General features: G+C 37.9%; 2 protein-coding genes across 4 annotated transcripts in view; one reads left to right on the forward strand and one right to left on the reverse strand.

Moving 5' to 3' along the window:
* Positions 1-1,997, reverse strand: part of Tes (testin LIM domain protein) — a 41,032-nt gene extending 39,035 nt beyond the window's left edge. The window contains exon 1 of one of the 2 annotated variants that reach the window (XM_047560778.1): positions 1,797-1,997. In XM_047560778.1, coding sequence (XP_047416734.1) covers positions 1,797-1,823 — 27 coding nt within the window. In that variant the 5' untranslated portion in view covers positions 1,824-1,997. Of the gene's footprint in view, positions 1-1,422; positions 1,594-1,796 lie in introns of those variants that run through there. The other variant, XM_047560779.1, reaches the window with a different exon arrangement.
* Tfec (transcription factor EC) overlaps positions 1,584-12,721 on the forward strand; it is a 207,153-nt gene continuing 196,015 nt past the window's right edge. The window contains exon 1 of one of the 2 annotated variants that reach the window (XM_047560781.1): positions 1,584-1,760. The gene's annotated coding sequence lies outside the window, so the exon portion shown is untranslated. Of the gene's footprint in view, positions 1,761-1,802; positions 2,114-12,721 lie in introns of those variants that run through there. The other variant, XM_047560784.1, reaches the window with a different exon arrangement.

Consider the following 12,721-nt stretch of genomic DNA (forward strand, 5'->3'; position numbering starts at 1 on the left):
TAAATATAGCATTTTAGGTTCACAGAAATATTGAGCAGAAAGTATAAAAATTTCTATATTCCCTCTTTCTCACACAAGCACAGCCTCCCCCACTACCAACCATACATTAAAGTAGTATATTTAAGAAAACTGATGAAACACACACATCACTATCTACTGAGTCCATAGTCTACATTAGGGTTCATTCTTGGTAAATTATACATTTTGTGGATTTTGACAAACATTAAAGACATGTATCTACCATTATAGTATACAAAATAGTGTCACTGCTGTAAAAATCCTATGCTTTGCCTATTCATCCCCAGGATGTTGACTTTACAAAGTAGTTTTTGAATCAATATTTACAAGCAAGGCAAGGCACCCCAAATTTTAGACAAGAACTAAATCAAGTAGTTTTTACACACATAAAATCAAAATAAGTGCACTGATCAACAGAAGGCTAATGGCACATTAAACACATGCTTTCAAGTGGAAATCAAATTAGTCAAAAAAATGTTATCTAAAAGATATCAAATAGGAAGAGAATAAAAAACAATCACACTATTCTTAAAATTTGTTTTCCTATTCTTGGATTCTCTGTGGAGTGCTTATTTTAGTCACAAGGGACCAAAAAATTTATGCTCAATGTAAGTTTTTACTGGTCAACAACTTCCTAAACTAAAATCTTGCTCTTACATAGTTTCAAAAATTCTGACCATAAAATAGAATTAATGCTCTGGTCAAAAACTTTGTCTTTTATAAGTCAAAATAATGCAACCATAATTGAGCAAGAAAATAAAATTAGGGTTTGTTTTCTTTTTTTTTTTTTTTTTCTACTTTTCCCTTTCTCACTCTGCACAACTTCCTTCCCTATTTGATAAGGGACAGCTAACTTAAATTCACTGCAGGATAAATATGAACTTTTTACACCGAATGTTACACTCGAATATGACATCAGCATTCTTTTTGAGTCAAAGTCTGGTCCCCACCCTTTCTCCCAGGCTACCTAGGGCACTCCATACTCTGGGAGCTGCTCAGGTAAGATTCTGAAGACCGGAATCATCCAGCTGGAAGCCTTCCCCAGAACTGAGCACTGATGACAATCGCCCTTTGCGGCTAGCTGCAAACCAGGGGAAAAGTTTTCTTTGAGAGATAACTTCGCTAAGAAGGAGGCACTGTGCTTTGGTAATGAAATAACCAAAAAAAAAAAAAAAAAGAAAAAAGAAAAAAAATCATCACTTTATAAGTTATCAGCAGTGGCGGCTGCTAAGGAAGTGCATTAAATCAACACTCGCTCACTTTAGAGAGCCTCGGGCAGCCAAGTTGGAAAGGGAGGAGGTCAGGTAGTCAAAGGCGCATCAACACTCCTAAACCACAAAGGCTTGATAAAGTTCAATTTCCTGAGACAGGAAGAAGAAGTGTCACGGTCTCCCCAGAACTTACCCTAACCCCATCTTTTCCTTTTTGGGGAGGTACAGGCGTGGCTGAAACATTTTCAGGAAAAGTTTCAGACACCTCCAACCGTTGGGCGTGGTGAGACCTGGGAGCAATATCCCGCGCCCGCCCGCGCTCGCGCTCCGACTCGCTGTCGCTCCCGGGTTTCGGGAGTTAGCGAGGCTGCCTGGCACCTCTACCCAGAGGGCCCTGTACCTGGACCCGAGGTCCTGGGGCCGCCGTAGACAGGGAGCGGGCTCGCGCCGGGCGGGCCGCGCGCCCCACCGCCGGCGACGGCCAGGGGGCGGCGCCGCCCGGGGTTCCGGGACGCGGCACCGGCGGCGCAGGTAAGGCGACCGCTGTCGCCGCCGGCGCCTTCTTACCTTCTTCATTTTGGTTTCCAGGTCCATGTTGGTGTGTCAGACGGGTTCCTTCCTCCTGTCCGGGATCTCACGCCCAGGCTTGGCTGGCCTCCGCTATACTGCGGGCCCTGGGGGGATGTGCCGGGACTCCGGCGCCGCTACCGCAGCCACTCACCCGGCGCCGTCGAACTTCCGCCGCCCAGTCCGCTGCAGTCGGCCTGCGGCGGGGACCGGGAACAAAGAGGAGCAGGCAGCCAATGGCAACGGGGCAGCGCCGGGCCGCCGCCAATCACCGAGCGCCGCACGCACCTTCGCGGCCCGAGCGCAGTGCGGGCAAGGTGAGGGGCGGGGCCGCGTCCGGGGCGGCGCCCTGCGGGTGAGCTCAGTAACCCGCACCGGGTCTCCCCTGACCTGCCACGCACGTGTGCAGACCCGGGGCCCTCCTGCCGCTGGCTGCAGATGAGCGCTTTCCATTTTGGCAGTTTGTACCTGTTTGTAGGGGACCCTTGACTTGTGTCAAAAGGAGCAGTTACCCCTATACTAATTTGGTTTATTTTCAGGGGAGAGAGGAAAACGAGATTGCGGAGATATTAGGGATTCCAGTGATGGGATTTAGGCTCCGATTTCACTGTTGAGTTGTGGAAATGACCTTTTCTCAAATGCTTTTCTCCAAAGTCCCAAACACTGGCAAGGGACCTTATCTTGAATCTTTGATGCCAATGAAGATGGTTAATAAGATTCGTTTTCTTAGCATCCGATTATTCCAAAGTGAGGATGATGTGAATCACTTCAGAAGCAGGTTGCGTCATACCTTTGAGAGTAGAGGCTTGTCCTTTGTCCTACTATGTGAAATACTGCAAGGGGGCTCTCATTTCCCTTGCTTCTCTGAAACCGAGTTTCACAGGTATCGCAGCAACATTGGAGTCCCAGAGCTGGACCTATTCTATACCCTCTTCAGGAGCAGTTGCAATAAATATCATCAGATTGTTGAGTCTGGAATGAAACTCAGACATTATTTCGTCCAACAAAGCATTGATTTATAATACTCAAGTTTTTCTTATCCTATTATTAACTAAAAATTGAATTACCAAAATGGATAGTGATTTTTTTTTCTTTTCATTAAGTTGAAGTAAAATTTTCTTATCTCTTTCCCAAATCATCCAGAGAAGTTTGAGCCCTTGCATATTTTGCCTAGCTCTCATGAACATGAGGTCTGACTATGACAAGGCAATTCTCTTCATTCAGGGAGGCTTAACAGATAGAAAGTGTCCAGTAAAGCAGTTTAAATAAGATATCAAACAAATATTGTAACATAAATTTTGTGTCGTTTCATGGAGTAGCACAGATGACCGGGAAACCCTTTTTTCTAATCATCAAATTCTGCTTCTCTCCCTGTCTTCCTTCCCAGCCCTCCCAGCATCCGTTGTGTGGGTAGCATTGTCAAGGGCAGATGCTGAAATTTAGTGATTTCCATCTGGAGTCAATCTGTCAATTATGGGAAATTATTTATGTATTATTTATAAATAACTTACAAGAAACAACATTGAGGTACGTAAGTGTTGACTAGGAAAATTAGATTACAAGTCCTAATTCAGTTATTCAAGTGTTAGGATGTAGAGATATTAAGGAGGTAGAACTGGCACAGTTTGATGACTGGATGTAGCTGATGACAGGAATGAATAAAAGAAGTGCAAATGGTTTTAGCATGATCATCTTTGTGGAGGGCTCAAGAATAGAGAAACTGTAGGATGAAGGAAAGGGTTTTGTTTAGTCATGCTTTGTGTGTGTGTAAGACAAAGGGTGTTAAGATAAAAGGTATGATTTGGAAATTGGGATATTAAAATGAAGTAACCAAATATAAACCTAAGAGATGAAATATGTACTGAAATGGTGGTTTAGGAGTCAACATTATTTACATAAATAAATAATTAAAAGCTATGGATAGAAAGAAGCACAGCTTGGGAGGTAGAAAAACAAAGAGAAAAATATCAAAGACAACAATTGAACAATGTAGAACAAGAAAGGCACAAACAAGAGATGAAGGCTAGTCAAAAGGAAAGAGGAAAAAGAGGAGTCAAATTCCAATAAGCAGAAATGGAATTCAAGGAATTAGCAAACAGTGTGAATTGTAGAAAAGGATCAAATGTGCACTGGATTTAACAAGAAGATCATCGATGTGTTTGGAAAGCATATCATTGGTGGAGCTGTGGAGACTGATATTACTTCGTATTTCTCCCTTGGTGCCTACCAGAGTGCTTTGGTCAAAGTTGAATTTGGCTCCTCCACAAAAATAGAAGCATCAGCCTAATAAATAACCAACTCTGATGTTCCTATCACGTAGAGAGGAAATCAAAAATATCAGATAATACTAAGGAATGTTCTTAAGATCTTCATCTTTAAAAAGTAAGTAAAAATACTAGATTTTACACACATGGACACACACTAAAAAGATCTTTATATGGGCCAAACATAATATTTATTCAGGTTAAATTCAGTCTGTAGGTTATCAAATTACAGTCTCTGATGAAGGAAATGTGTTAAACATATACGTACCCTGCACTGTAATGAACATTAGAGAGATAAAAACATATGTAAGACATTTCCTTCATTCTTCGGTTGCTTACAGATTAGTTTGGGGTGGCAGGCATGTAAAAGTAATGAAGTGTTACAGGTAGATGAATGTGCCAGTGGAGGCAGGGAGAGGGTGGTGTTGGGGTTTGTAAAATCTTTAGAGAAGGGTATCTCTTGGCTGAGTATTGGAAGATGAACAGTGTCTTAATTAAAACTCACTTGATTGTAAGAAGTAAGAACCCTCTTCACCTAATTTAATAGTAACATAAAACATGGTATTTCATTTTAAGAATACATAGATGCCTTGCAAAATTCAAGACTCAGGCAGCTGAGTTCATTTGTGACTAGAACCAGGCACTTCATAACATCTGGAGCCAAGAGAACAACTCTTTCTCTGATATCATGCGGACTCTCATCTTGATATTCTGCCAACATCAGCTTTAGTTATTCCCCTTTGCAAACTCATTTTTGTTTGTTTTTCTGCACTCACAGACATCTCATAAAAGCAGTTTCAGCTCATGAGTTGATATCCCCTTAGTTTAAGCCAAAGGTCTAGAATGGGTTTCCAACCCCTCCAAAAGAAGGACTGTTTTCGTCTTAGCTTGGTAAATGTGAACCTCTGACCCAGTCAGTCGGAGCTTGTGCCATTTCAGAAACATGGAGAACAACACAGAATGAAGCTTAAGCTGACAGGTAGGGCATCTCACAGAGAGGGAGTGACGAGAGTATTCTAAAAATCCCAAAAAGACATTTGCTTCTGTTTCCAATATTATAAAGAAATAAAAAAGAAGCTTAGTAAATAAGGGGAAAAAATTCTGGGCACCGGAGAACTACTGAACATTTTCAAAATAATTTACACTTTAGAAAGCTTACTTGTGCAAAAATTTGTACGTGTTCTTTTGTTGGGAGGAGTAGGAACAACAGATAAATAGGACAGATCTAAAGAAGAGAAGATTGATTAGGTGATTATGGCCCAAAACCATGTGAAATATGATGAGGGCCAAGTTAAGGCAGTGGCAATGGGTATGGAGTGTGAGGGCGTTACCTATGATACCAAAGAAGTAGGAAATATTGAACTTGATTGATTCTGGAAGAGAGGGAGGATAAGAAATCTATTAGGATTCCATTCTCCTATCTTTTAGGAATCTGGTGGTAAATATGGTAGGTGTAACTCACACCCTACACCTGTTTTCTAAAGGAAACAGAAGAGGAGAATGACCTCTCATTGAGAAACCTCATGGGTTTAGTTTCATATGTACTACTGATTTTGCAAGGTCATTTGGTTTGAGTTTGGTGACCAAAAGAAACACCTCGATTGAAGATAACAGATGATTATAAATACATATAAATATATATCTCCACACACAGAGTGAAGATACTATGAATACCAAAAAAAGAGTGTTATTGAAAAATTTTCTACATTAGTTGAAGTAAGATTTCAGGAAAAAGATGATGACGCCTTTCTCTTCAATTACTAATGTGGTCCCACGAGGCCTCTCTGTGTTGTTCCCTGTCGGGCAACAAGGTCCAATGTACCTCCTCAGGGCCCGCCTGAGGAGAATACGGGGCCGAGCAGGATGATGAGTGTCGGCTGCAAAGGAAACACACCAGGGCCGGGAGGTCTGTCAGCGCACGAGGCACAACAGGAACCTCATTTATTGAGGAAATCACACAGCTTTTATGTAGGGTGGGGGCTAGGCGGGAACCAATCAGCTTAAAGGTCAGCAAGGCATGGGGGGTTCATGCAGGCGAGAGTCCCATAGGACTATATGGCAAGCACGAGCTGATCACATTGGCGGAACTATTGTTAACCAATCCCTGACGGTGGTCCAATTTATCATCATTAACTATTGAAACTGCCTTTGAGGCTTGATCTAGCTCGCTCGCCAGGGAGTAAGGAGTTAGCCTGAGTTAGTTAACGTGTCATTAGTCCCAACATCTTTGGAGAGGCAATCACTTATTAACACTTGTCATGGGATCTCCTATGTGAGCCTGGTACAGCTATTATTACACATTAGCAGCTTGGATAAAACCACAGGTTGTCCTATAGGGATATTTCAATGGAAAACAGGTACCAAACATATCTCAGAGTAAACCAGTAGTTATCATTTTGACCAAATTGAGGTTTGACTAAGTAAATAATGGATAAGCCACATGATAGAATTAGCAGAGCTACTGAACAATACTTTAGAATTTTTGTAATAGCAAACAATTATAATGTTATAGGAACAAATCGGAACACAGAATTGTATATACAGCAGGCTTACAAACTATGCAAAATGCCATGTATAGGAAACAAACATGGGGGAAATACACTAAAATGTCAGGAGTAGTCTTTGATCGGTATATTCATGCCGATTTCTTCTTTTTAAAAATATTCCATGATGTTATGATTTAGATATTGAGTGTCCACCAAAAACTTATGTGTGAGACAGTATAAGAAAGCTTACAGGTGAAGTTATTGGATTATGAGTGCCTTAATCTAATCAGTTTGTTAATCTTTAATCCACTTATAGAGATTAACTGGGTGGTAAACTATAGGCGGGTGGGGTGTGGCTGGAGGAGATGGGCCACTTCGGACTTTACTTTGGGGTTTACATTTTGTCCTTGTTGAAGCAGAGCTGTCTCTGCTTTTTGGTGGCCATGTCCTGATCTGCTTTTCTCCACCACACTCTTCCATGATGTCCTGCATCATCTCAGGCCTAGAGCAATGGAGTCAGCCATCTAAGGTCTGAAACTTCTGAACTATGAATCACAAATAAACTTCTCCTCCTCTAAAATTGTTCTTGAGAGGTCTTTTGGTCACAGCATTGAAATGGTTAACAAAAACACATCATTAGTATGATATTTTCCTTAATGTAAAAACTTATTTTAAGAATTTGTTATTCAAAGCATTTCGAGGAGACAGGAAAAGGGCAGTGTAATTTTCAATCCTTCTGAATATCTACACTCAAAATTAAAAAAGATCAACTACTTAGCAAAACCAAAAAATGTTCCGGGACAACTTTTACAAGAAAACTAGGTGACAAGCTCTTCCATAAATGCCAAAACACAGAGTTGAGGACAAACCACCAACAGGCACAAGACACACATGTATACCAAAACAAAACAAAACAAAATTTGTGGCAGGGAGGAAAAGAAGTAAGGGTGGTGTCTGAGGAACAGGAGAACTGAAATGTTCTCTTCCAGGCATTTACTAGAAAGCATTTCAGGCCATTTTTATGATGGCAGTTGACCACATAAGAAATGAAGGGCTGCAGATTTAAATTGTTAATACTAACCACCTTTGAATGGAATTTGTGCCGTCTCAGAACTGACCTTTGGGTCCCAAAGTAAGAAACTGCTTCCAGAGAAATCAACATTGAGTATGAGGGGGAGAAAAGGCAATGGAAAATGGTAGTCTAGAGAAGCAGCATCCAAGAATGATAGCCATGGACTGATGTGGTTAATTTTTAACTAGAATATTTAAATAAAATTAATAATTTAAACTTCTCCTCAGTCACACTGACCACACTTCACATGTTCCACAGCTAGATGGGATTTGCATCAGGAAATCCCCAAAGTGCTGCTATATTTTTTAACGCTTCCTAAGAACAAGGGAGATTGAGCTCTCTAAAGTTGCATGACATTTTCTAAACCTTATCTCATTGCAAAAGTTTACAGAAACTTTTCAGGGTCAAATTCCATTCAAAGTTACCATAAGAAAAAAGGAGAAAAGGAACAGAAAAACATCACTACACAGAGAGAGCATCAGAATGATATCTCCAAAAGAACAAAACTGTGAGCTATTATTTTAAAACAAGAAACATGAAAACATTATAACAAACCACACACATCAGAATTAGAAGAACTCAAAATTGTGGTGATAGAACACAGGAAAGAATTCAAAATGAAGAGGAAAAGGAGATAAATGAAGAATAAAGTAAAAAAATGCAAGAGTCAAAAACTGATAATGCTTAAGAGTAACAGAGGATAAAAAAAATTTTTTAAAGAAAAAAAAGTATTCCAGAGAAATTAACAAATATTGAAGACAGACTATAAAGCTGGAGCTTGTGGATTTTAGGAGACCCAGAAGAATATCAAACCAAAAGAACAAGAACAAAAATATATCCCAAACCATAATCTACCAAAACTTACCTGCATTTTAAAAAATTTAAAACTAGATATTGAAAGTTACATTCCATACCTGAAAATATCAACTCAGAAAATCAACATAGTTTATTACAGTTTAATAAAATTATGGGACATTGAAGAATAGGGGAGAGAACCCCTTTTGTTATCTAGATTTTTTAAAGCATATGATTTATAAAAAAGAAAATTACCAAAATTTTCTATAGCAGTTCTCTAGATCGGAAGAAAATAGGGTAAAATAAGACATTCAGGAAAGATAGATACTCTGAACCAAGCATTATATGTGAAGTGACTTTTGAGTATAAGACACACGTTTTATCAACATGTAAAGACTTGGGAAATATTATTCCCATGAACTCCTTCTGAAGAATAAAGAATGATCTTCAGACAACCAAGAGATATTAATACGAAGAGGTAAGCATTAAATTATACTAATTTCCATGGAACTAAGATGGAGCAAGAACTAATACAGAACATGGAGTGAGCGTAATGTATATTAACTCTATAACCTGATACTATAGAGCTAATATAAACAAAGTGGGAGAAAAGCATATAAAAATTGAATATATTTCTTATGTTCATATTGGTGGTTAATATTAACATTTTAAATCTGCTGTTATGCATGTAATATGAAATAAAATAGAGTATAGTCTAATTTTATCATTTCCTGTAACTTTTCAAAACTGAACCCTATATATAGAGAAAAGTATAAGAGGTAAAACTAAAACCCTAAAACTGAAATAGTTCTCAATTTGATTCTGTCTAAATTGGTACCTCCTCACTCTATTTATCTATCTATCTGAATTTACTAACTCTATTCCCAGAAAAGGGATACAGTGACTAATCCAGTAGTGATAAATATCTCTGGTGTCTTAGTGTGATCTTGAAATAGCATTTCTCAGTAAAAGAAACTCGGAGCTTCTTAAGAAAATGGCTGATCACAGGTCTAGAATAAGAAATGTTTAAAATGGGCCTAGGATATTTGTGACAAGAACAAAAAAGCTATTAAAAACTACTGGTATCATGTCAAAAGTAATATAACAAATATGGTGGATTGAAATTTATGAAATATGTTTAAATCTATGAATTCATAATAATATTAAAATAAACTACATGGACCATCTTCAGAGAATGATAGGGAACCAACAAATTAAAAAACTTAGCTGGGTGCAGTGGTACACACCTGTAATTTCAGCTACTGGAGATGCTGAGGCAGGAGGAAGGCAAGTTTGAGGCCCATCTGGGCAAATTAACAAGACTTTGTGTCAAATTTTTAAAAAATAAAAATAATAAAGAAAGAAAGAAAAGGATGGAGGAGGTATCCCGGGGTAGAGCAACCCTGTGCTCAATCCCCAATACCACACACACACATACACACACACACACACACACACACACACACACACACACAAAGTACATGTAAAATAGAGGAAAAGAATCAAGGATTAACCATTTATCCTGCCTTTCTGATCTGAACTGTATTACATATAATGGAATATTAGAAATAAAATGTGTCTGAAGTATTCCAACCAATAAATAAGTGATAAATATTAGCATTTCATAATTCTTAATGAGTTAAAAAAAACTATCACTGGCTATTGGTATCATAAAAAAGAGAGACAACCAGACATTATGTGCCAAATACCTCTTGAAGGGCTACCAAAGGGATAACACCTGACTCTCTTCCAATCTTCATATCCAACTGCCGGTTGGCAGGAAATATCATGGATGGGAGAACATATTGAACTGCACCAAAAATGCCTAATCAGCAAAATTCAGACTGTTTCCATTATTTAAGATGAGTAAGAATAAGACCAAATCATAGTATCCAGGGATGCACATTTGAATGATGAAACTCAAAAAAAAAATATGTTATAGTTACCATAAAAATCAGGATAATTGTTACTTGTGGGGTCAGAAGTTATGATTGGAATGGAGTACCTTGATTTCTTAGGTACTTGTCCAATTTCCTAGAATAAGGAGTCCACAGAAGGGCTAATGGTTAGATTATTATAAACAGAAAATAATAAGTGTCAATTATGTCCATTATTTGGCTATTTATGAGTTTCTTATGTATTAGTGTATAAACCATTCTTTTAGATGGAAGGCAACCCCACAAATCTCTGTGAGAATATCCTTTTTAATCTTGTGTTTCCAGTGTGAGAGTTTCATGGCTACCACATTTAATATTCTTAGAAATGCTTTCTTTTAAACATGGATTTCTATGTGGCACACTAGTGGTTAGACTATTTTAAACAGAAAATAATAAGTGTCAATTATGTTCATTATTTGGCTTCTTATGAGTTTCTTACGTATTAATATATAAACCATTCTATTAGATTGAAGGCAACCCCACAAATCTCTTTGAGATTATCCTTTTTTATATTGTGTTTCCTGTGTGAGACTTTCATGTCTACCACATTTAATATTCTTAGAAATGCTTTCTTTTAAACACGAATTTTCTATGTGGTACACTTAAGATCTATAAGGGGTCCTTTATTCAAAATGTTACAAATGAGTCACTATGTTAGATATTGCTGAGTTCTTAACATAAGCTTTTAACTATCGTCTTGGGTTTAGTCTTTATCAGGAGTCATTTCTTAATTCTTAATTTAAAAATCTTTGGCCATATTGTAATGTTGGGCAAGAGAAACAGGTTTATCTCAGAACCTTCATTTTTAACAGTTCATCTCTCCTTTCACATTTTACTATAGACAAGAAAAATAAACCATCTGACACTTCCAGTAGTCTGCAATACCATGTTTTAAGCACATTTTCTATTTTCTAGATCACTACAGACAACAGTTATGGCAAACTTCATGCCACCATATAACTAACAATTGCTTCTTTTCCTAGCTTCCAGTAGCATGTCCATACTTTCCTTTAAGCCTTCACTGATAGTCTCCTGGAGTCCTTTTGGCTTCAGATAACTCTCTGCTAGAAATCACTTAGCTTCTTCTCACTTCTGTCAAATTCCTCATAGGGTGGCAGCTGGGTTCCAGGAGTGGACCTCCCAGGAAAGTAAGATAGGTGTGCATGGCATTTTTCTGAACTAGCCTCATAAATCTCATGGCATCACTTTCTTTAAATGCTTTTGGTTAAAGCATTAACAAAGTTCCACTTAGGACCAAGGGACATAGACCTTGCTATGCAATAGGAAGAGTGTTAATACCATATAGTAAGTAAGAATGTAGTATAGGAGACATTTTTGTGGCCATATTTAGAAAATACAGTCTACCACACTTGTTAGTTGAATCTTGGCATCTCTATCCTGTAGCCTCATTTTTTATTAGCAACAAGTTCAGTCTCTGTGTTTATCTTCTGTCTTCAATTTAAATACCTATTTAAGGCTATTTAAGGGACTCTGAACTGGTTTAAGCCAGTTGAGAATTCTTTTTTTTTTTTGGCTTCATGTGACAATGAGAGAAGGTTGGAATTTCCTTTAAGGATTACTGAAGAGAGATTTGAACTCTCTCTCTCTCTCTCTCTCTCTCTCTCTCACTCTCTCTCTCTCATTTTCTCAGCATTCCAGATTTATTATCTCAGAGTAGTTTCTCCCATGTCATGGAAGACATGGTTACATATCTTCCATAACTAGACAAATGAGGCTTCTTTTTTTGCAAATTCAAGTTTGAAAAAAGTGCTGGGAATGATCTGTGATTAACCAAGTTTGCTCATTAAACTAAGGAGTCATGTGGTGTTTGATCCTTTACAATCAGGCAAATAGTGGCACAAAATACTCATTTTCTACTCTAGATGCAAAATTTTATGTTTGTTTTGATCAACAAACTATAGCACAATAATAAATCTATTAAGATTTATTTTTAACTTAAATCCAGAGCACAACATAAATCATTTAGAAATGATTTAAATAGCAGGAAGAAAGGAGGAAGTCTGTTTTTCCCATAAGTAGATGATAAATATTAGCAATGATGTTGAGTATGTACTTAATACTCTTTCTGACAAAATGTGATGAAAAAACAAGATTATAAAATAAAAGTATGAGACATTATAGCATTCAAATTTATCAAGGTAATTGGCTGGGAATTTCTGTGTATTTTGGAATGGAGAATTTCACATCATCTTAAAGCAAACATTTCATTTGTGGACAAATGCAGTGTTGAATGGTATTTGTGAAATTACCGTCTATGGCAGTATGTTCCCTAGGTAGAATGATACCTTTTAGAAATAAGTAATAGACTTGAATGTTTACTCAGAAATCAAAATGACTGTGGAAATGTTCT

This window comes from Sciurus carolinensis, chromosome 8, assembly GCF_902686445.1.
Source record: "Sciurus carolinensis chromosome 8, mSciCar1.2, whole genome shotgun sequence".
NCBI classification, from domain to species: Eukaryota; Metazoa; Chordata; class Mammalia; order Rodentia; family Sciuridae; genus Sciurus; species Sciurus carolinensis.